This window comes from Mchenga conophoros, linkage group LG23, assembly GCF_057382185.1.
Source record: "Mchenga conophoros isolate Kocher_MC1m ecotype Shallow Benthic linkage group LG23, M_conophoros_male_GT1.1, whole genome shotgun sequence".
NCBI lineage: Eukaryota > Metazoa > Chordata > Actinopteri > Cichliformes > Cichlidae > Mchenga > Mchenga conophoros.
The window spans coordinates 492,116-515,491 of NC_140547.1; the positions used below are offsets into that span (position 1 = coordinate 492,116).

Below are 23,376 nucleotides of genomic sequence, written 5' to 3' on the forward strand. Positions count from 1 at the left end.
TTGCAGTTCCCTAAGAATACAGACTCATTTTATATTAGTGGTTTATAGCTTGATGACTTGATTCACTTGTTAGCAAGACATTTGCTACGAGTCTCCACAGCAACTCCTGACGAAGGCACCTGCGCGTTGTTTTAACTTCTAAGTAAATAACGATCAAATGACTCGTATGTGCTTTACATAATAGTTAAAAAGAGCATTTTGAGCTCAAACTACCTCACTGACTGACTTTGTGTGTAGATGTGTTTCACAGTTATATGGGCGGGAAAGTTTGCGTGAGTGTGCGCTGTGTATTTGTTTGCAAAGACCATCCATGTTTTCTTGGTTAAAAGCTTTTTATTGGTTACAATAATTCATGGCAACATATCAGTATCACCACGCCACTGTACAAATACAAAAAAAAAAAAAAAGGTCTGGTGTGAAAAAAAGACTATAAAAATTATTCCATAACAAGTGATTATAATTTCACACAATAGCACTGTAAGAGAATTATCATGGCACCAAGTCCCTGGTCTTTACTGGCTTAAAACATAATAAATAAAAATCAAACGAAGGAAGTTTCAGAACAGTAAGTCAAAGTAGATTTGAAGGGCAGTGCATTTTCTTGTGACCATGCGGTGGCGGCGGTGGTCCTGTAATGCTAATGGGGAATACTTTTTTCCTCCGATGAGCGACTTTCAGAAACAACTTTTCCATTTTCTGATGAACTTGCACGGCCTTTGTCAAAAATACTGCGAACGCGTGCAGCAATGACGTTTGCAAGCCTGCTCTGAGGTTCAACATCTGCACTGCATGCGCCAAAGCTGCTGAAAAACAACAGCGTGCAGTCAAGTCTACTTCAATAATGAACACACTGCGGTTTTTGGTACTTTTGGACTCTAAAAGTATCAAATAAGGACATCACGTAGGGCTGCGGGGATGGAAAAGACTTCAGGTAAATACAACAGTTAGATGAAGTCAAGCACCTGTATTTGTTTTTTTTTTTGACTGAAGAATTTCCTGCTCTACTTGCATGAGCGAACGGCACAGGCACATAAAAGGATTACTGTTCCCGGGTTCCAGCTGCTAATAGTGCTGAATTACAGAGCGACACGATGGTTGTCTGCTAAGTCACTGTCAGTAATGCAGACAACACCCCCCCCCCACACACACACACACACACACACTCCCTTCCTTTTAAGCTGTTAAGGGCTGAGGTGTTTTTTTTTTCACAGCTAATGTTGGCAAATGAAAGTGAAAAAACTAAAGGAACAGCTCAACATTGTGGGGAAGGTGTCTACTCACTTCCTGGCACGGGGACTCGCACGCTAAGATGGCAGAGATGGATCCTATTTATTCTTTAAAAGCGCCGAAAGGAAGGCAAAATCTCAACAATATTTAGAGGCTGCATATTTCTGTACAGTCATCGTTTGCCTCTCTAGGAAACCCTGCCTTTCATTATTCTTCATTGTGTGGATCTCAGAATAAAGCGCTATGGCTGAATGCAGCTCAGGTAGTATGAATACGAGTCCATTTAATCTTGAAGTTGTTTCTGTTTTTACAGGAAAAATGTTGAGAAAAGTGTTTTTCCTCATTAAGTGAAGCACTTTTAATTGTGACAAAGGCCGTTATGAAGCTGAACACAAACACGCAGCATCTAGTTACTGTCAGGCATCACAGACAATGCACCTCTACCAGTTTACAGACTCAGCTGCTCAGAGTCACACTAGATTAATAAATAAAGTCTAATTTGTACATTTTGGTCACGTTATGCTAATGACACACGAGTGTCAAGTAATTAACCCACGATCGTGCAGTTTGAAGGCCACACTCTTATCACAAACACCAGGATGGAGGCTTTGGATGTTCCTGGTGATGAATTGGCTGTTTAACCCTGATGCATCACGTCTGATATGTGTGGTTTTGTGAGTTTGAGACTTGCACATCGTTACTGTGAATTTTTCCCAGTGAAAGAAATGTCTCAATACATTTTTAAGCAATAAATTGGAAAAACAAACCCATTCATGTATTATGTTGTCTGGTTTCTGTGACAGTCTGAATATTAGTTTGTATTTACAGTGGCATCCAGTGACATTTTAATTAACTTTAATATTCTGATACGACTGCAAGAAAGCACATTTCCTAAAATTTCATACTGCTTCTTTAAATTCAAGCTGAGGACCCGTGAACACCTTATGTCCACCGACCTGAATAGAAAAATGAGCTCTGTCAGCACTCTGGGAAAACTCATCGTCCTCTCCTCATCATCACCATCACATGTAAGCAGCCGCCCTGTTTGATCATCAAACACCAGACTGGATTTAAAATCAGACGCTGAGGTGACTTTTGATTTGATGGAGGAAGAGGAGGAGGCTGCCACTGGAGTACAGTGAGCTAACGTGTAGTTTTCAGTTCACAGCTCAAGGTCTGTGGGTAACTTTGGCACCAGTCTAACACTTGGATCTATACGTTATCCACAAACGTCATCAGATTACACCCCACACACACCTCACAAAGATATTCTCAGGTTCAAAAACTAGAACTGCTTTTTAACATTTGCTGAAAAAGGACTTTCATGATGCAAAGCTGTGACGAAGCAGCGGGTCAGTAGACTGACACGGGGGCAAACGGGCATCTCACACATACTACAAACTGATCTGCAGTAGTAATATTAGAAAGCAGAGTTGTATAAAAGGTGCTGCTGAGCACTCGTTCTAAGCCGTCTGTGGTGTTGCGGTGGGTTTTCTGCAGGCACGCCTTCGTTTTGTAGTGTTCTACGGGGAAAACGTTCTTATTGATCAGCGCCTAAACAGGAAGCGTGAGAGAAAAACATTACGGTAGCTGAAGCTAGTTTAACCTCCGATTATGAATGATATCGTAAGGCAGAATGGAGACACGATAGCTCCACATCCACAGGTGCACCAACCCTCGTTATCCAGCCGTGCGGCTCAATGTTTACATCTATAAATAGGCACCTGAGACAGCTGATGGATAGGTCCAACTCACACACGTCACATGTGTGAGTGTTTAAAGCCTTTTAAGGAGCTGAGAATAATGGAAGATGCACGATAAGAAAATACTTAAATCAGAATTACCACGTCTATGTGTAAATAAGTCACGTGTGCTCGACGGTTTAACATTTGTACTACAGTTCATGAGTGCTTTTCTAGCTCTCTACTAAGTGTACATTTCACTTGCCATATGTAACAGTTCATAATGTTTCTGTTGAAAACAGTGAAAGTGTTAAACCCTTAAAAATGTGTAGTTTTGTTTTTTCTTCTTGTTACAGGCCTGTGGTGGCACTGCTGTGACTTTGGGAGTGGCTGCCATGGTTCCAGTCACACACCTTGTTAATGACAAACAACCCATCCTTCATTGAAAAGAAACGTCACGGTGAGCTGTGGAAGTCATCCCTCCTTCTGATGGACTCACTAATGTCCTTGGCGGTCCTGACATGAAGCTCCTCCTTTAAAAGGCCGCTCGGGGATAAGGTGTCCACTTGCAGCGCAAGGACACCGGCGTCATTTGAAGGGCGGTGCGTGATCTCAGATTGCGTAGGCCGCACGAAACAGGGATGCAACGACCTCCTTCAATCCTATCATTGCGACCGAAGCGGCCCCCTGAGCATCCACAGTCTACTCAAGCAGGGCCTCGGATAAAATAAAGTTTTCTATCTGAGTCTACAATTCACCAGTTTCTACGTTGGGGTTAAAGCTGGATCCAGACTTAAACCACAGCACTCCAATCACTTCCTTCCAAAATAAAAGACTGGTGGGAACGCTGGGATTCAGGCTTTTTTTGTTGGTTTTTGTTCTTTTTTTAAAAAGAGAGCGATCACAGCCATCATTGACATGAATGCAACATTTACAGGTACAGGGTGCATGAATGATGTCACCACCTGTAACCATGACACAGAGATACAGGTGAATAAGGTGAGTTTGATTTTTGGTTTAGGTGTCAGATCCTGTTTTCCTGCACGATGAATCGGTGCCACTAAATCAACGGGAAAATTTGGAAACATTACACTGCTTTGTATCCGTTTAAACTCCCACACGATTTGGCATCTTGTTGCATTACATGAGTATGTCCATTCAAAATAAAATACAATATCAAAAATGATATTTATAAAAAAAAAAAACAACTCAAGGGCTGGAAATAATCTAAAAAAATATATACATACACATTATATATGCATATATGATGCATATATACACACACAATGCTATACATATATATGTATATACTGTCTTTATATATAAATGTACATGTTAGACACCGATGCTAATCATGTTGTTAGTCATGGTAACACATACCTTTGGAAAATTATTCGTGTGAGGACCAAATCTTCTTTTCTGTAACATTTTTCCTGGACGCTCTGACTTCTGCTGCTGAGCAACAGCTCGGTGAACAAAACTAAACATCTGGTGCTTTCTCACAGGTCACCAGCAGAGATGATAACTGGGGGCTGAGTTAAGGAGAGTCAGCTAACACAGTGTGTGCACCCGCCCAGTGATGAGTTGGGATATGCCGGGTGGGGTTGTGGAGGGAGGAGGGGGTAGTTTTTGAGTATGACAGGCTCGTTTAATTCCAGATCCGGAGGAAACTGTCCCAGGAGCCGGTGGCCACAGCCATGCCGTCGCCCGTCACTCCTAAGCAGCTCACTCTGTTGTCGTGGCCCGCTAACACACCTGGAGGGTGAAAAACAAACCACAGTCACAGGTAGGGTCAAAACAAACCTCCATCCCACTGAGAATCGAGACTGCAGGTCAGCAGTGACTTTAAAACATCAGCTGTATAAGTGATGCAGGCCTTCATGATGTCTGTATTTATCAGCTCGTGTTTTACATCCGTTATCTCGTCGAAAACAAAAGTCCACTGGTTTCGCTGGTTTGAATTTAAATAAACACACTTCAGAAGAGTTGAATTCAGTTTGCGTGCATTTCCCTCACTTCATCTGAGTCCTTCAACTCTAAATAATACCACAACCTTAATGGGACCAGTCGGACCCTGCTGTTGAACAATAAGAAATCTGAAATGCTGTATTTGCACAAGCAGCAAGGTTCACTGACGTGCACGTCATTAGCTGACAGACGCCACCGATCGTTAAAAAGTCACATGGGCGTCTTCATGAACACAAACTGTTTACAGGAGCTGAATAAGTTCTTGACATTTGTCAGTAGTAGAGAACCCACAATCAGAGTTCAGGTGTGACTCACCTGCACGCTCGCCCTTCAGCGTGTCCCAGACGTTGCAGTTGAAGTCATCATAGCCGGCCAGGAGCAGGCGGCCGCTCTTGGAGAACGCCACGGAGGTGATGCCACAGATAATGTTGTCGTGGCTGTACGTCATCAGCTCCTGGTCTGCACGCAGATCAAACAGCCTGCAGGTGGCGTCATCAGAGCCCGTCCCAAAGGCATTCCCATTGGGGAAAAACTGTCGGGGGGGGACATGGATCGCGCAGATAAGTGATGAATTGTACGTTTTCAGGGTTTTGTCTCTAAGGAAGTCGTTTCTATGACGATGCCTGTTTTACACTGCCAGGAAAAGATTATAATACAGGAAGCATGACAACCAACACACTGATGATTATTGTTGTCAAACACTGATGTCACTGCTCCTCCACAGGAAGGTGCTCAGCTTCAGTCTGTCACTCGCTCTGCTTTCATCATGCTGACATAAAGGCCGTGAACTTTAACCAGGCTTCACGTCGTCTTCAGGTTTTTAAAATGAGCCTTTTTCATTTGACTAAATGATAACTTTATTAATACATTTCAGTCAGACTTCACCCTCCACCCTCTTTGGCTGGGTGCTCTTCCTGCTCAACATTTGCTCCAGTATTATCCCGGTTCTCTGTCAGGCTACGGTGACAGCCGTTTGTTTGGAATAAACACAGGATCAGCCCACAATTTTCCTAGAAGTCTGCTACGCGGAAGCGCTCATAAAAAAGATAAACACCAGGTCACATTTACTTCTAAAATGCTGAAACATAATCAATCTGCAATAGTCTTTGTGATCACCGACGCTCCCACGTCTCCTTGCGATTAAATCTCGGGTACTCACGCTGACGGCATTGATGTCAGACACGTGGCCGGTGAACGACTGCCTGCACATGCCGTCGCGGATGTCCCACAGCTTGGAAGTGGCGTCGCAGGCTCCCGACACAAAGGTCTTGTAGTCCGGGCTCAAAGACAAGCTCATCACATCGCCTGTATGGCCAGAGAAGCTTGTAGTTTGCTGGCCCGTCTCTATGTCCCACAATGCACTGCAACAAGGAAGCAGGAAAGACATATGAATTCTTTATGAAAAATATGCTTTATTAGACTTTCTCATTCATGGATCGTATTGCAATATCATCGCAGTGATCAAAGGCTCTGCACGCAGCTTTACAAACCTCCTGTGATGACAACATGCACGTTACGCAGCTCGTAAGAGCGTCCGCAGTCTACTGCGAAACATCACTGGAATATTTGAATGGTTTAAACTGCTCACCAGGTGGTGTCTCCAGAGCTGGTGAGTATCTGGTTATCATCCAAGAAACGGCAGCAGGACAAATAACCTGGAGGCAAACAGAAGGTTCCAGATGAGACGAGGACTCCTGTGTGCTCCCCACTCACACTGTGTACTTCCTCTCTCCTACTGTCAGCTCTTCCACATGTTTCACACTGGCTGTGCTTCCTAATGCAACCCTAAAGGGATTAATGTCTCCTCCTGAAATCAAACTGGGGAGGTGTGAGCCACTACACTGTAGAAAAGCCCTTATGGCCCCCGTCAGCCAGGACATGCAGGATCTACAGCTACAGTACAGAAGTCAGATTGGATTCAAATGTTTAATATGAAAACAGAATAAATAAATATAAGGGTCGCTGGTCTCTCCCTCCCCCAGACTCACCTGTCTAATCTTCACTCTCCGATAAAAGCAACAAATAATAAAAAAGAAAGAAATATGAAAGATCTTATTGAGGGTCTGTGAATTATGACAGAGTATCAGGGCCACATTAAGAAAAATATTATTCATTCTGAGAATAAAGTTGAAATGTGAAGATTGATGAATCAAACGACTCCACGCCAGCCTCTAAACCGGCTCATGTAGATGAGTTAGTGAGACGACTCAAACGTTTCGGATCAGTTCTGGTTTTCCTTCTGATCGCTGCAGCTTTCTGCAGAGCTCCCCAACATCCTCACACTTATCCCCACCCTGTGTTTACGAGCTAAAACACAAACGATGACTTTCTGAGACTCTGACGGACAGTTTCACTAACTTTTCCCCTTCATGTGGCTCTAGTGCTCGTTTGTAATTAACCGTCTGTATTTGTTTCTTGGCTGAGCGTGTGCTTACCTGTGTGTCCAGGTAGCTCTCTGGTGACGCGCACGTTGCCTTCGCGGGTCTTCAGGCTGTATATGGAGCAGATGTTGTCCAAACCTCCACAGGCCACGTAGTTTCCAGAAGGGGCGTAGGCGCACGTCATCACCCATGAAGAGCGCAGAGGGATGGCGTGCATCTGATTAAAAGGAAAGTGATTTCGTTATTAAATACAGTGAAAGCGCTTCATGTGGCGCCTTAGTTTGACTAAAAGCTTCAAGGCTGAGTTCAACTGATGAAAATTAGATCAAAACATTATTTTCACTTATAGGAACTTAAGTAAAAAGGAAATGAAAGGATGGATTCTTCTATTTCTTCATCTGGTGCTGTTGCAAACAAAATAAAATAAAGAAAGTAGAAGCCATAATTAACTGATGCATACGTGAGAGATGAGGGTCTGAAATCACTATTTTACGTTGCACTGGGTTGGATCTTAATGCAGGTGCAGTTGTAGATGTTACAAAAATCACAACAAAAATAATCAAACCTTATTTGTTGTGTAGCTGTCCCAGATGATTAGCTTCCCATCTTGTGATGCACTGACAAGTAACCTAAAAATGAGGTGAGAAGAGCAGCGTGACTCTGAGCTCGTGGTGAAAAGCCTACACGAGCTAAGCTGCATGCACCCAGTTTCATTAAAAGCAATGAGAGCCAGCCTTGCAAGTTACTGCGCTGCACTGTCAGCCTGGTTACAACGCTCTCACTTCTTCTCCCGCTGGAAGCCTCTTCGTCCCAGGTAATGTCCCACTCTGTGGAATATTTATTACCCCAGTTACATAAAAGTCTACTGTCGGGTGGGAAAGCGCTAGAAAGAAGCAGAGGTGGGGCGGCTAAATGTATCGGCAGCAAAAATAGCCCCGAGAAAAGGTGGAGTCAGAGATGGGTACGATAGGGCGAGATCTACAGATGGTGCAGATGCACAAACAGCTGGAACCCCTCCCTCCTATCCTGACTGGGTGTTTCCATCTCTCCGGGGACAGGAAGTAGCTTGTTGGTGCTGCGGTACAAATCAAGAGGAGAGCTATCATGCTCAAATGTCAGTAGCTGTATACAAAACAAACAGTGGCCACCTGCAGGGTCACCTGGAGGGTGCGAGGCACACCCAGGCACACATTCACACCTACACACCAACGAGGACACACCTGTGCATCTGAGCAGAACCTTCTAATGAAACTGCATCTTATGTTAATAAAAACTACTAACTACAAAAACAGAGACACTTATTAATCTGTATCTACCAACGTATTGCCTAAGGATTAGTGATGTGCATGCACACTCATGGTGACATTAACTGCTCCGTCTCAGTGCTCATAACTGCAGCAAACCGTTAAAAAGGCAGTTTGTAAGCTTGAATTCATCGAGCACTCAGTGCATGTAGCGACAGCTGAAGATTTCCTCACTGGTAAAATTTGAAATATATTAATTATTTTTAAAAATGTTCTGATTTTAGGAACTTACAAACTGCATCCTTAAGAAGATTATTAAATAAGCTGTGGTAGCTGCGATTACTATTGTGCTCACAGTAAAACGGTGCTCGTCCCATGTATGGTGGTATTAGTCATATTAATAGACAGGTAGCAGTAAAAACATGAACAGCAGTAGTGGTAGTAGTTTAGCCCCACACCTGGGACTGTCGTCACTGCACCAGTGCATTGCATTGGAAGACAGACACAAAGAAAGAGAGTGACACACACACACAAAGATACAATTTTTAACAGCAATAAATACGAGAGGTTGTGAACCTCACGACTGTAAATTCATTTTTGCTGTGCAGCACACTTTCACCTGGAGCTTGTGTTGGTCTACAAACTGTTAATAAATGTTGTATAAATGAAGCATCAACAGAGATTAACCCAGGATGTGACTGAGGATTTATGGTTATGACTGCTTTCTAAAGGTGTGTTCATATTTGATTTCAATAAAAAGCAGACCATCAGCCCCACAGGCAGACTCCATGTAGTCTGACCACGGTCATTCTGTTACTGACCAACCAGAACTCAAATTCAGTGCCAGCACTGCCAGCTAGAGACAAAGCAGATCAACTACTGCCAATTCAGAAAAGATGCCATCAGGCGAAGCAGCATCTCAGTGAATACAAGTCCAACATTCACTGCTCTGGACTCCTCCAGCAGAAAACAGCTGAGTGATTAATGTACGAATGCTCCAATACAACAAAAACCAAAGCCGTAGTAAGTAGAGATGGACCGATCCGATATTACGTATCAGTATCGGTCCGATACTGACCTAAATTACTGGATCGGATATCGGAGAAAAATAAAAAATGTAATCCGATCCATTAAATATCACGAAAGCACCTCACAAAACTTGCGACACGCCGTAACTCGCCTCAGAACGTTAGCACTCGGAGCAGTATGCATCACGTGATAGAGCGGCTGTGGCATGCGGGACCTGTCGGTGGTCTGGATAGCATGTGGAGCTTCGCTAGCAACCCGGCATTTCATCTCCGACAAAGTTATCCCGAGAGAAGTAAAGCAAGTGTGTAAGTCCATCTCTGAATGTTTGTAAAGCATTCCCACGTTAAGCTTAACAAGCGATATATGGAGCGACTGCCTCTTCTTGCTGCTACTTCAATCATGAAACTGCTTAATGATCAGCTGATCGGCTTTTCTGACGCGAGTCCATCTCTCTGGTTTGTTTTTGGCCCACTTTGCACCAGAAAGAGGAAACCAGCGGCTGAACAACAGCAGCACGTTTAAGCTTGATCAGCTGCTGTTAGAATTTATTTAATATTACTTTCTACTCCAGGATCTTTTTCTACGTAGCTGATGTAACTGTGCAGGGGCGGATCTAGCAAAGTTTAGCCAGGGGGGCCGATAGGGCATGAACAGGGAAAAGGGGGCACAAAGACATACTTTTCTTTCTTATTCTCATTTAAAATGTCGAGCTTTTAATAAATAATTATCTGACACACAAAGTTTTAATTTGATGCAAAATGAATAGAAGTCCATTACTGTATATAGTAACTGTTAAGTCTAATATACCCTAGTAAGCTATAGTACTTTTTCCTTTGGGAAGGTACCATCTGTGCAGTCTGCAATTTTGTTGAAGAAAGATGTTGAATCTATTTAATATTTCTTGAAAAATAATTGATTTCTGTGCATTTTTTTTTCACACTGCATCAAATTAAGGTTGATTACGTCGATTAAGCATCATGAGGTGGAGCGTGAGGGGTGGTTCCCTATTTTTTATTTATTTATTTTTGTTGCTGGGAGTTGGAACCCTATTAGTTAGGCTGCTTAATATTTACGCTAAGTACTCTTTAAAATACCAGAATAGGGAGGATGGTGTAGGTTTAAGTTTATTAGATTGATCAGTATTGCTGAACTATGAAACATTTTTTTTGCATACAGGTATAACAGAATAGCTTTAGTGTAGTTGTTGTTTTAAACTTGAGTATGAACTTATACAAAATGCAGCAAGATATTTAAAAAACAGTTTTGTTGATTAAAAAACACTATATCGGATTCATATCGGTATCGGCAGATATCCAAATTTATGATATCGTATCGGACATAAAAAAGTGGTATCGTGCCATCTCTAGTAGTAAGCAGACGCTCAATGAAAGAGCAGAAAAAGAACATTGCTCGAGTGAATTTCACATCCTGGCTGCAGTTAATAATTCTGTTGTCTGTATAACCAGCACACTACCTGGAGTCACTCCCCCAGTGCATTGCATAGATCTTGGCCAGGTGGCCCCTGAGAGTGCGTCGCGTCCGCATCTGTATCCGGCCCACCGAGTCCAGACCAGCTGTGATCTGCCAAAACACAGGAAGAAGTGTCAGCGGTTACACTAGAAGGCTCACACACACTCATCAGTGGACACCAAAAACAGGCCATTATCTGTCGACGAGGCAGCGGGGCGAACGTTAGACGAGCTCACGCTGCTGCACGTCTGTGGGATATTTATATGGATCCAATGACAGCATGTGTAAATACTGACACACTGAGATCCCCGGTTTTTATTCTGATTTACATGAGATATAATTGATCAAATTTATGTAATTTTTCACACATTATTCACAAGTAACACGTGTGGCAAAAAGATCTACCAATGAACCGAATGGTAAATGCATTTATAGATATATAGTAACCTTAAACTCGTACCTGTGACAGAGTGGAGTCACTGCAGGCTTTTCTGGCATCCTGCAACGTAACAAAACGGGAAATGTTAGCGTATTCAACCACCACGTAGCAAACGGCTCATCAATGTGTTTAAACCTGCTGTGATTCACCGCCAGTCGCAGAGATGATCAAACAGCAATCACACAGACCGACTGATGTTTATTCAAGTGACGGTCTGACAAAAGTTACACACGTCACAGTGTCGCTGCATGCAGTGAACACACAGAGGCGCACGTGTGATGTATGCACACACACAAAAACAACAACAACAATATAAACAAAAAAGCACAAACAGCATGTCGTCGTACCCGAATCTGATTGCGTAGTTGCTCAGCTTCCTGTCGCAATTGTTCCAGCTCGCTCATTGTTTCGCTGATGGGCCACGCTCTGCTCCAAACACCGATTACGCTGGGAAAACACACGCATGCAAACTCACACGCACACACACACACACACACGCACTCACGCACACTTTACCAGCTGACGCCTGCAAGAAAGACAGAAGAAACACTTTTAGGTTGAAGGATGGGAAACAAACACAAGTATCCTGTTTGGGTTCACACCAAAGAAGAAGGTGCTGCAGAGGGTGGGGCCGGGCGGAGCTCCAAGGGTGGTCTGGCTCTTCAAACACCCTCCTCAGTCTGGTTCAAAAGGCCATCTGAGCCAGGCTCTGACCTTTACTGGCTCAATCAGCCTTTTGTGTTGCTGCATTGCACTGGCTGCTCCGCCCGCAGTCTGTGTTTTTGTGTTGAATGTGCTCTGTTGTGTACTGTGGGCAGATCTGGATTGTCTATTTGATAACATGTCCAAGTGGGGAAAGAAAGCATATATTTTTTAGTTTGTGTGTGAGTGTCTATCTAAATGTGTGTGTCAGGGTTAAGTGCGTCATCCCTTTGCAGATGCATGCGCACAAACATGCACGCGCACATGCCGGTTGCCACTTCCTTTACCTTGGGGAGTCTGAATGTGGGTCACAGAGCACTTACACACTCCTTGGAAATGTTTGGACAGCAACCCCCCCTCCACACGGCTCCAACATACCTCGCCCCGCCCCCTGACTTTCCACTCTGTTTCACAGTCCAGAAGACAAACTCAGGGAGATTACATTTTTAGTCCCGTTTTCTAAAATTCAACAATTAAACCAAGTTCAGTCTTTCCTCTTCACAGGAAACAGTGCAGATGTAACGAGGAGGATGTTTGTGTTTCAGCTTCAGTTTTGCAGATGCTTTAAAGCCGTGGTACACGAGGTAATTCATGAGCACAATCGTGGAAAAAAAGGCAGGTAAACAACATAAGATAATGATAAGATGTTTATACAGTTCAGATGACTTTTATCTCGACATCACTTGAGCTGGTTTTGGCCCGTTTTTCCACTGCACTGACACAACAGAGACCTCGACTGCTCGTCGTGGCCTTGGCTCAGCCAACGGGGTCTTTGACAGGCACTGCTTCTCCAGCTGACGCAACCCCCACTAAGAAGGGTCTGGGCGTCAGCTCTCCAGTGATGTGCACCCACGCTATCACTGCTTTGGATCCACTACCCTGTACCTCTCTGCCACGTCACCATGTGCCTCTCGTGGAGGACCATAACACCCAGTTTGACCTTCTCCACCTCCTGGTTATGCTGGGAGATGACGTGAGAAATAATTCAGCTTCATAATGCTGACAGACAGAAGGATATCCAACCAGAATAAAACTGCAAGCACTGATTTATGGGAGTGTCACATGAATGTTCATATTCCAGTAGTGATTATTATTCATTCAGCAGCTAAAACAGAACACATGAAAGTGCTGTCGTAAGCACAAAGACAGGCAAAACACACGCTCATACAACATTTACGTGTAGTGACTTACAGTTGTGAAACTCGGGTCGTTTGTGTATGTGTGTATTTTTTCCCTCCACTTGTGTGATTTGAGTCATGCGTGCAGCCAGTGAGCTGGCCTACAAAGACCTAGATCATGGCCCAGGATCAGCCGCAACAAAAGCGGAGCTGTGTGTTGCAGCTGCCCATTGTTTAGTATGTGGTGCCAGTATAGCAGATAGGTCTGCTTGGCACCGCCGCCACATTTGGGGCCTCTGCGATAGGCCACGGGAGGCCACAATTGCTACTTCTCTGCACAACATCCAAGCACACAGTCCTCCGTGCATTCATTCATCTTGTTCAGCCTGGTGCTCCCAGTGGCCGACAGGACACCGCGGTGCCTAAACTGGGATAAAACATCTGCTGCCTGCTTCAAACTGTGGACATGTAAGACAGAAAGGCACTGGTGGAAATAATCACAAACGCTACATTTTATTTTGAAAACTGACCACAGGCATTTTCGGCTGCTCCCTTATTTCCCAAAGGATCAGGACAGCGGACAGATGTGCATCTTTGATCGTGCAAAGACTCCAGGCCTGGGCCCAGCACTAGCTGCTGATGCCCCGAGCCCGGGTGTGTCTCCTCCTGGTCTCATACCGCAGAGCTTTCACATTACAGGTGAATGTGTCACCTGGTAAATCACTGAGAATAATCTCAACAAACAGCTTAAGCATCACTCAGTGTTTGTGCACAAAATGTTTAGCTATAAAGCCAAAGTGACTTTTATCTAATAACTTCTCATTAACAGCAGCAATCAAATGTAAGGAGTAATGACTTAAGTACTGATCAATATAGTTCACAAAGTGTTTCACAAAGCATCAAATCATCAGGACAAAGAACATTTTAATTAAGACACGAGAAATCTATAAAATAAATAAAAACTACAATATATTAAAATGACATTTAGATTTGTTACAGTAACAGAAAAAACACACATGGCCTCAAAGCCTGCAGTATAATAATCTTTTTTTTTTTTTTAAACTCACTGTTTTTAGTTTCTTTGAATGTTAATTAATAGTTTAATAGTTTGACTATGATACTGGCTGCTGTTGCTGCTTTTATGACTTAATCAATACTGCGAACCTGTCTGTGTTTATCATGTGTGAGGAATACAAACGTTATCTGAACTGTATCCAACTCCAAGACACATAAGTTCACTGCTCGCTCACTAAACTCTACATCCGTGTCAGACTGTTCAGTGTCTGCTCCTGCAGACACACAGACACAGTAGTTCATGTTAAGGCAGAACTACACCTAAGGACAGCATGGGAACTCCAAAGGCAAATCCTATGAGATCTGAATCAGAAAAATCCAACTGTGAGAACACACAGTGGTCTAGTTTGGTTAACAGAGCAGCAGCTTTAGGGGCACGGCAAAATAAAATGAGCAGGAGGTTTACCAACATCCAGGTGTGGACACACTTGGGCCTGCTGTGAGCACCTTATACCAGTGCTTACAGTAAGTTGTCCATATTATGACTTCTGAAATCATATCTTATACCTGTATACAGCACAAATCCTCTTATTATTAAAAAGAATGACTTACACCTTGTGATAAAATTTTAATTACTTGGAATCAATCAGTGCTCTAAACCAACGTTTTTCAGGCTCTTGTCTAGCGAGCACTCAAAGCACTTTATACAATATGCCTTGTTCACACAAGGTCTTTTTGCTTTGTCTAAGTGCTCTATCACCCTCAGATGAAGGCATCAATATCTGGGATCGAACCACCGAGCTTCCGATTACTAGATAAGATTGACTAGTATTAGATTTTTTGTTTGTTTGTCTTCAGCTGATGCCACGTGCTGGGTTATTTGTTAGAAAACACACCAAAAAGACAAAACGTGATTTGTAGTGAATGTGCACCTACTGAAATGAGTAGGAGGCAGCAGGGCAACTCCACAGGTGTGAACTTGTTCAGGTGACCTACAGACTATTCCAGACATCTAGAGAATGAAGCAAATATCTGAAAAATGTCCCGTATGGTGAGGCTTCCTGCAATAACTAGAGCACATATGAAACTGCACAGGAAATATGCGCCATGATTATGATTTCATTGCTTCCACACTCGTTCTGAAGTAGGTTAATGCTTAAATAAAATCCCCCCAAAGCGTCACACTGCTCTGGGTCAAAGCAGAGGCCCAAACCCGAGCATACTCAGTTTATAGTAGGACATGAACCTCTGCGAAACACCGAGCTGCGGACATTTGTGGTCATCCTTCCGATCATCTTATCGACCAATCAGCTAGCCGGTCTAGCTTTCCCCACATTTAAAAGCTTTTTGTTTAAACAGTGAAACACTTTACTATGCAAAGACCAAAAGCAAAATGTATTCCATTTTTACAAACGTGTAAAGACACTGAATACATCCGTGACACACGGACCAAAGAGCAGGAGCCAAACGGCGCGGCACCAGTTGATGCTCAGAGGAAGGCTGTCATGTATATTTAGTAGAAAAGGAAAAGAAAATCTACGCAGCCACATATGAGAGAACCAGATGTATGAAATGGAAATATCTGAACTGCTGTCTGCCCAGTGAAGGGTTTTGCCCCTACAGTTCCGCCTGACAGTGTGTAAAAGGCCGCGTTTGGTGAGCAGAGAAATTTCAACAACGTAAAGCTTTTAGCTTAGAGAAAGAAAACAGCGCAGCCCGGGAACAGTTATTTCAACACTGCTGCCTGGAGCGAACCAGCTAACGGCGGTTTTTGCATATCAGCCGAGCTCAATGTAAAACAAACAAAAACAGCCGCGACCAGAGCAGGAAATAGCGTTTGTAAAAGAAAAATAAAAAAAAAAACGCCACCAAAATATCAAGACTTGAGTGCACGTCCTCACCTGAAAACAGGCGGTTTGGGGCTCCGTCCGTCCTTCAGTCCGAGTCACACCGATCCGTTTTCACACGACAACCATGGCCACAGCTGTGAGGGAATCGCAAAGGGAGCCGTGCTAATTTTAAGCCCGTTTTAATCGGTTTAAATGGTCAGAAGCGAGCGCGACTCGTGTCGGATTTGACTAAAATTTTCACCAAGCAGGCTAATCACCACACCCATGAAAGTGGGAACATAGCAACAGCCTACGCTGAGGGGTGCCCGCTACATGACACATTCATATTCATGTTTCCTTGTTAATACAACAACTTGTAGTGTAACAATGTCGTACTAAATTAGTTATAATTACGTCAATAATCTCGAGGAATCATTAACAACACTTTAACTAGCTCTAAAAATATCTATAATGACTCGTACACCCTACGGGCGAAATGGTACCGTCTGGCAGCTCCCTCTACAAAAAGGAACCGAATGGGATACAGGAAACAAATATTAGACCTAAAAAGCCAGTCATTGTAGTGATTCAAACGACAGTCATCTAAGGTTTGCAAACTCCACCTTTGCCCTCTCATTCAAATACAAACTGAGTAAATAACGCAGACACTGCAGTAGAAGTGAAAGGTGAGGAGACTGCAGTGTTTTTAACAACTTCACGAATGTAGTCTGTCAACAGCAACAGTTGTGACCACATAGACTAGCGATGGCTGAGACGTGAAGGTACCTGCAGGTCTGCTGTAGAGCTTCGCACCGTGAAAGGCCAGACAAGAAATGAACCGATTAATCAAAATCAAAAATGAGTGGTAAGTGCAGCTCTAAAATGTGTATGACAAACATAGCTCGCTCTTCATCATCAAAGTAGCAGAAATATTTGTCTACTTTCTCTAGTCATCCTTTGGTTTCTTGACAGTTTAATGGATTTCGTTGCTTTACTATTCAGACAAATCTAATGAGTGAGTTAGAATTATAAATCTGTCTAAAACAAACTGAAATCCCTCAGGAGACAGCTGTGCCAAGTCTCACCCTGGCACACAGCAGTTGGCCTGCAGTGGGTTCATTGAAAACGATCTCTCTCCATTAGGACAGGATGAATATTTAATGGGGCCAATGAAAGGGAGCAGTGGGATAGGCTTTTCCATATCTCTGCACGAGCCATAATCAATGGAAAGGAGATGAAAGTTTTCCAGCGCCTGGTTTCCTTTCGGAGTTGCATGGGGGCAGATTAAGTCTAATTTAATTCATACACACAGCAGTAGTATGAGGATTAGGATTACCATGATAGCAGAGACATATGCCTTGGATGGTTTGCCATTAGTGCCAATGGGATTACATTTTCTTTATTTTACAGTGTTAATTTGCACAGCCTCGGAACAGGATATTATTCACAGTATGTTTTATTCATTAGCCTGTATTCATACATTAAAACCACACATTCTACAGCATTTAGCAAAATAGAAATTCGATCCGTAGGATGACACCTGCCAAAACCACAATCAATAATTTGCCCATGTGTTATAGAAAATACATCTTATCAGTCATAATAAAGATAATCAGAACATTTAAGTGGATTTAGTATTACTGTTTCATTTATAGCGTGCTTGTAAAGTTGTACTAACAAGTTTAAGCCAGCCGGTTTCACAGATGACATAATACTGGGTCACCCTTTAGCGTTTTGTCAGATCATGTCTGAAGTTATGCAAAAATAGACTCCTAATTGCACAAGGTAGAGCTAAATCATGCAGCCTGAACACCGCTACAGCTCAGCTCTAGTCATGTGCTACATTAGTCAACACTGAGTGCTGTCGTTTTTTTTGTTTTGTGTTTTTGTAGTGTTTTGGATCAGAGATTGGTTTTAAATGGAAGATAACTGCCTAAGAAGAAGTCAGCTTGTGTTCTCTCTGTATAGTGAGCAAAAAAGACTGAATTCATTAACCAGCTGAGAATCGCAGTCAGTGTGTCCAAAAGCACATCCTAGGCCAATCAGGTCCCTTGGTCCATTGCTTAGCAACCAGGAAGGAAGAAGCAGGGTTGGGTTGGGGGGAGCAAATTGACACTGTAAAAATAGAACATCAATAGCCTGGTGTGTGAAAAAAAGAAAGACACACATGTTGCCGAGGCTATAAATAGTTTCCTGGAGCCTGGAACAGGTATTGTGTACAGTAGCTTTGTCGTGTTGTTGTACATTTTTGCATTTATTCGAATTTAGCAACACAGCTCAAAGCATAGCAGTCATGCAAGTGAATAACATCATTTGAATTTTACAATGATTTTATGGCATAGGAGAAACAGCAAGAACTGACATACCTGTATACTGCTGACTACAAGTCATCCCAAAACCATCAACAGGTCGGCACAATTTAGATTTTTCTGTTTGTCAGCGTGGATACAAAATTCTCAGCATGCTGTAATAATACATTTCAGCGTATTATCACTGACGTTTTTGGAAATCCATAAGGGGAGGGGGTTAGGGTTTGTTTTTCATTTTAGTTAATAAATAATAAATAATAATAATATAAAATCACCAGGATAATATCTGATCTTTCTGCCTCATATCATAAATCTGTGTGCATATTGTTCAGGGGAATTCCAGTGATCTTTTCTCATATTACACCACCTTTATATATGACATTTTTAAACTGGGTAATGCATGTGTCTTGTGTAGAACAGTGTGCTCAAAAATAGATCTATCATATCCAATTCAGTTTCACAGGACTGCTCAATAATGACCCCAAAACGTGGGGGATCCGATCGAGTGGAGATAACGGGACGTCAATCCCCCACCTCCTAAATGTTGGGTTTTTTTTAATCCCGATGTTTCGATTTTAGGCCACATGCCATCACACCCCCATGTAATACTTTCACAGTATCAGAGGCAATTAAAATGTGTAGCAACAGTAAAAGGCTTTATCGGGGCCGTCTTATCCACCAGACATCTCCCGGGGAGGCAGGCCGTTGTCAGGGTAACCCTCACAAATGGCAACTGACGTCAAAAAGGTAGGAGAAATACCAGGGAGAGCCAGAGCTGCTATGCATAATGGATTATTGAAAAAAAGGCCCTCTTGAAGAGTGCAAAGTGACTTAAAATATGCGTGCCTTGCTGAGCTCACCAGTCCTGTCTCACTCTGTGTGATGAGGGAAATAGATGTTGGCAAATTCTGGGTTTACTTGCAGACTGCCACAGCTTAGCCTTCATTGGCTCTTGTTAAATTATGTATTTTGAGTAAAAGCTTGATGGAGAACAATCTCTGCATTTGGACACATAATGGTCTATATCCTGTCCTGTGACCTCTGTGTCATTTGTCAAAGTGCTGTGCCACTCCTCATTCCGTTATGTTTTGCTTCCAAAGAGCCAGGCTGCTTTCTGGAGCAGTGGGTCCAGGCTTCCCGAAGGTCTTTCAAACTTTTTCTTTGGACATTGTCTGCTTTGGGTGCAATACGTGGTGCAAAAACATGGCATATCTCAGCATAGTGTGCAGTGCGTTATTAAAAAAAATGTAGGAGACTGGCCTACAAAAACTATCTACAGCAGAGGATCAGTATGCGAATCAAATCTAGGAAAGACCTGACACATGATGCATTTGAGAGATGCATCTTATGTTCAAGTCTCACAAATGGTCTCAGAGGAAAGGTGTCTGTCAAGAGCCATTCTTAAGGAAGGGAAACAGAGAGAGGTGAAGGCTGAGGTTTGCCAAATTACACAAGAACTGGACAGAAAATCAGTAACAACAGGCTTCTGGAGTGAATCCTAATTCGAAAGTTTATGTTCAAATTGTTGTCAATATTTACAGAAGAGGTGAGGAGACACTGTGTCTTCAGCTCTGCCATGGTTTTGACGCTTCGGGGGTCTTGGCAATTGATGTCATTATGAACTCATAAAAATAACATGAAGGGTTTAGGTTCTTGTCTAATCTCAGTGCTATTCCTGGGCCATGAGAGTGTCACACAGCAGCAGCTTGGCGAAGAACCCTTCTGTGATCATGCCTCGCGTGTTGTGCTGGGAATCACACTCTCCTCGATCAACGACTGTGAAGTCATGTACTGCTGCTGTCCACATTGGTAGAGCAAAACAGAAGTATGGACATGTAATACAGAAGTGACACTGTGTCCATTTTGGAGAAGATAATACATCTATATGCATAGATCTGTGCGATGCCATTATTATGACATCATTGACTTTCTCACATAGAATAAAATCAGGTTTAATTTTTTTTTTTTGCCCACGAAGCTTTATGTCTCCAGCACACAACATTAAATTACAAGAAGAAAAATTTAGAGCAAAAGTGTTTTTCTATAATGTGAATATCCATGTTAAAATCAAATAAATGTACTAGTGTCCAAAAATTTATCTATTTGTTGAAAAGCCGCATATTTTTTGATGCTATATTTTCACTGTGGGTTTCAAAAGTACACAATTTCCACATTTATTAATCAAACGACACCCTCAATTACATTAAGGAAGAGCAACCCTTAATCTTTTGATTTAGGGAGAAGCTGCGGAGGAAATGTGCAAACAGAAGAAGTGAGAGTGTTTCGGTCCAGGGGAATCCCAGACACTTCTGTAAACCAGGGGTGCAACAAGCAGCACAAAGCATGAACCAACATGCTATGAGTTTCCAAAGAAGTCGATCACACATCAGTATTGGGGGAGTGAGGAATAACCTTGGTGTGCTAATACCACCCTTTGCAGAGGCCGCCAAACAGCTTCAACCCTCCAACGCCACATGATCATTAATTTATTACCACGAGCACACTATTTCTTTCCCTTTTTTTTTGACTTGACATTTTGGTGCACCACAGATTTTTAACATGAGATAAGATCTACAGTTCACCTCTGCACTGCCTCAAAACCAACTTTATACCAGGTACAAAGTCTGAGTTCACAACCTCACTAAACACCACAGTCACCAGCGTTTCCTCTATTACACTGCAAACACCAAAAGGTGAGTTAAGTGCCAGAAAAATATCTGAGTTTTAGTAAGGTTTATACTGCAGACTTTAGCCTTGGAAACATAATTTTTCTATGTAAAAAAATATTTAAATATTATATTAAAACAGTAGGAATATTCTCATTTGTACTTAAATGTATACAGTATTCCTGAGTAAGTACATTTTCCCTGGTAAATATAGAGGTTACTGCGCCAATACATCATTGCTGTGAATCAAAAAGCTTGACATTAAAAAAAAAAAAAGAATGAAAGCTTTTCTACCTTTTCCAGTGCAGATGAGGAGGGGAAGTGGCTGTTTCTGCATATGTCCTAAATGGCATGGATTATGAGTCGCACAGAGCGCCGTGGTTTCAGTTCTTCCTTTCAGCCGTGAGTGTAGATGCTGCCAGGAGGAGCAGCAAATGGAGAGCTAGAGGATGGAGAGCTACTGAGTGGGAGGGTGATGATATATGGGGGGGAGACAAAGGATAGCCGATGGAGTAATTTTTCTATTAAAGGGACAGAGTTGATTTCTTCAGTACTAGTTGAAGAATGTAAATAAATAGAAATGAAAGAATAATCCCAGTTTTTTTTACTTTCCCACCAAAAAACTTGTTGCAGGTCCCTTGGGAGGTGGCCACACGTGTTTTCATACAGGGCTTCCTAGAAGAACAGCATAAACAAAATTGGCTCCAAAATACTCATCAACCTTTGACATGATTCTGACGCGCATCTTCAAACATGAGCATTTATAGTTTGAGACATCTGTGTGACTTCTTATTTTACCATTCCTGTATATGAAAACTTGTTTCTGTCACCGAAAAAAACCCTTTTTTTTTCCATTTGTGAGTCAAAATTTTGAGTTAATTTCTTAGAATTTCAATTTAAAAATATCCAACACAATAACTCAAAACTGAGAAAATTACTGCTTAATTGCTTTACCTGGTAAATTTTTTAAGATTTATTTTTAATGGCAGAAACGCGCTTCTATTCATACACAGCCTGTATATACTTGCTTATACACTGCCTCATGTCTACACCATTTTTGTAAATGATCCATTCCCACAGTAACACTTTTGTCCAGTATGTGCTTCCTTTCTGTAACGGTTTAGAATATTCTAAGACAAAAATGAAATGGGTCGATTCAACAGCATCCTTCTGAGATTGTGGTCCATTTTTACATAATAGCAGCAAATGCGTGACGTCTGTTCCACTAAATCTCACAGGTGCTCTAATGGATTGAGATCTGGTGACTTGAGGTCATTTGAGTACAGTCACTCATTGTCATGTTCAAAAACCCAGTTTGAGATTACCCGAGCTTTGTGCCACAGCTCACTCTCCTGCTGGAAGCAGAAGACGGCTACACTGTGCTAATACAGGCGAGCTATTTCCTTTAGCAACCGCTGAGTGTTGTTGCTGATGGACACGGTCAGCAACAGCACTCAGGTAGGGTGTGGTTAAATGATGATCAGTTGGTACTGAGGGGTCCAAAGTGTGCCATAAAAACATCCCTCACACTATTAGAGTACCAGCAGACTGAAGCATTAATAGAAAGCACAGTGGATCCATGCTTTCATGTCATTCACCCCAACATCTGACCCCACCATCTGGATGTCACACAGAAGACTCATCGGACCAGCTAGCATCTTTCCAATATTCCGTTGCCAGTTATGGTGAGGCTGAGTTGTTACCTGTTCTTGCCGAGAGTAGCATCAGGTGTAGCATCAGAGGTGCTGGTTGTTCAGAGATGCTCTTCTGCCTACCTTAGTGATATTTGAGTTGCTTCTTATTAGATTAAAACAGTCTGGCTCAGTCGCTCAAAATTACCTTTCTTCCCCATTCTGATGCTTGGATGTGTCTACATGCCTAAATAGAGCTGCTGCCTTGTGACTGTCTGATATTTGCATTAACGAGCAGTTCAACAGATGTCCCTTTGTTGTACCTAACAACGTGACAGTATTTAAACAGTGCTCAGAGCATATCATACCATGTCGACTGAATCATCGCAGTAATCAGCAGCTGCAAAGTTCCATAAAATTAAACCATGTCAAATATAATAAATATGTACGCTGCTTGTTTATATATGATTTTTATCTTCTCGTCCCTCTGTGTACATCTTAACTAAAATCCAGGATTGTAATTCTAAAAAAAATAAGATGAGCTCAACTAAAAACTTTCATTTTCAAAGTCAGTCACATTAAAATGCAACAGGCTAATAACTTTGATCATCTCTTTCCAACTTTTTCACAAAACCTGGCCTTTATTGGACATTACACTGATGTGTAC

The 23,376-nt window shown here is 42.4% G+C and overlaps 1 protein-coding gene across 2 annotated transcripts; it reads right to left on the minus strand.

Annotated features, from left to right (window-relative positions):
• Positions 1 to 313: 313 nt before the first annotated feature.
• Positions 314 to 21,494, minus strand: LOC146546266 (guanine nucleotide-binding protein subunit beta-4). 2 transcript variants are annotated; one of them, XM_085263594.1, is made up of 10 exons: positions 21,373 to 21,494; positions 11,788 to 11,966; positions 11,462 to 11,500; positions 11,006 to 11,112; positions 7,824 to 7,887; positions 7,313 to 7,475; positions 6,466 to 6,532; positions 6,037 to 6,238; positions 5,193 to 5,409; positions 314 to 4,664 (listed from the first exon to the last, which is right to left on the minus strand). In XM_085263594.1, exons 2-10 carry the CDS (start codon positions 11,842 to 11,844, stop codon positions 4,558 to 4,560), a joined length of 1,023 nt encoding a protein of 340 aa, XP_085119720.1. In that variant the 5' UTR covers positions 11,845 to 11,966; positions 21,373 to 21,494; the 3' UTR covers positions 314 to 4,557. The 2 variants fall into 2 exon arrangements, with proteins under 2 accessions (XP_085119720.1, XP_085119719.1); XM_085263593.1 differs by lacking the exon at positions 21,373 to 21,494 and adding an exon at positions 16,176 to 16,403.
• Positions 21,495 to 23,376: the final 1,882 nt, after the last annotated feature.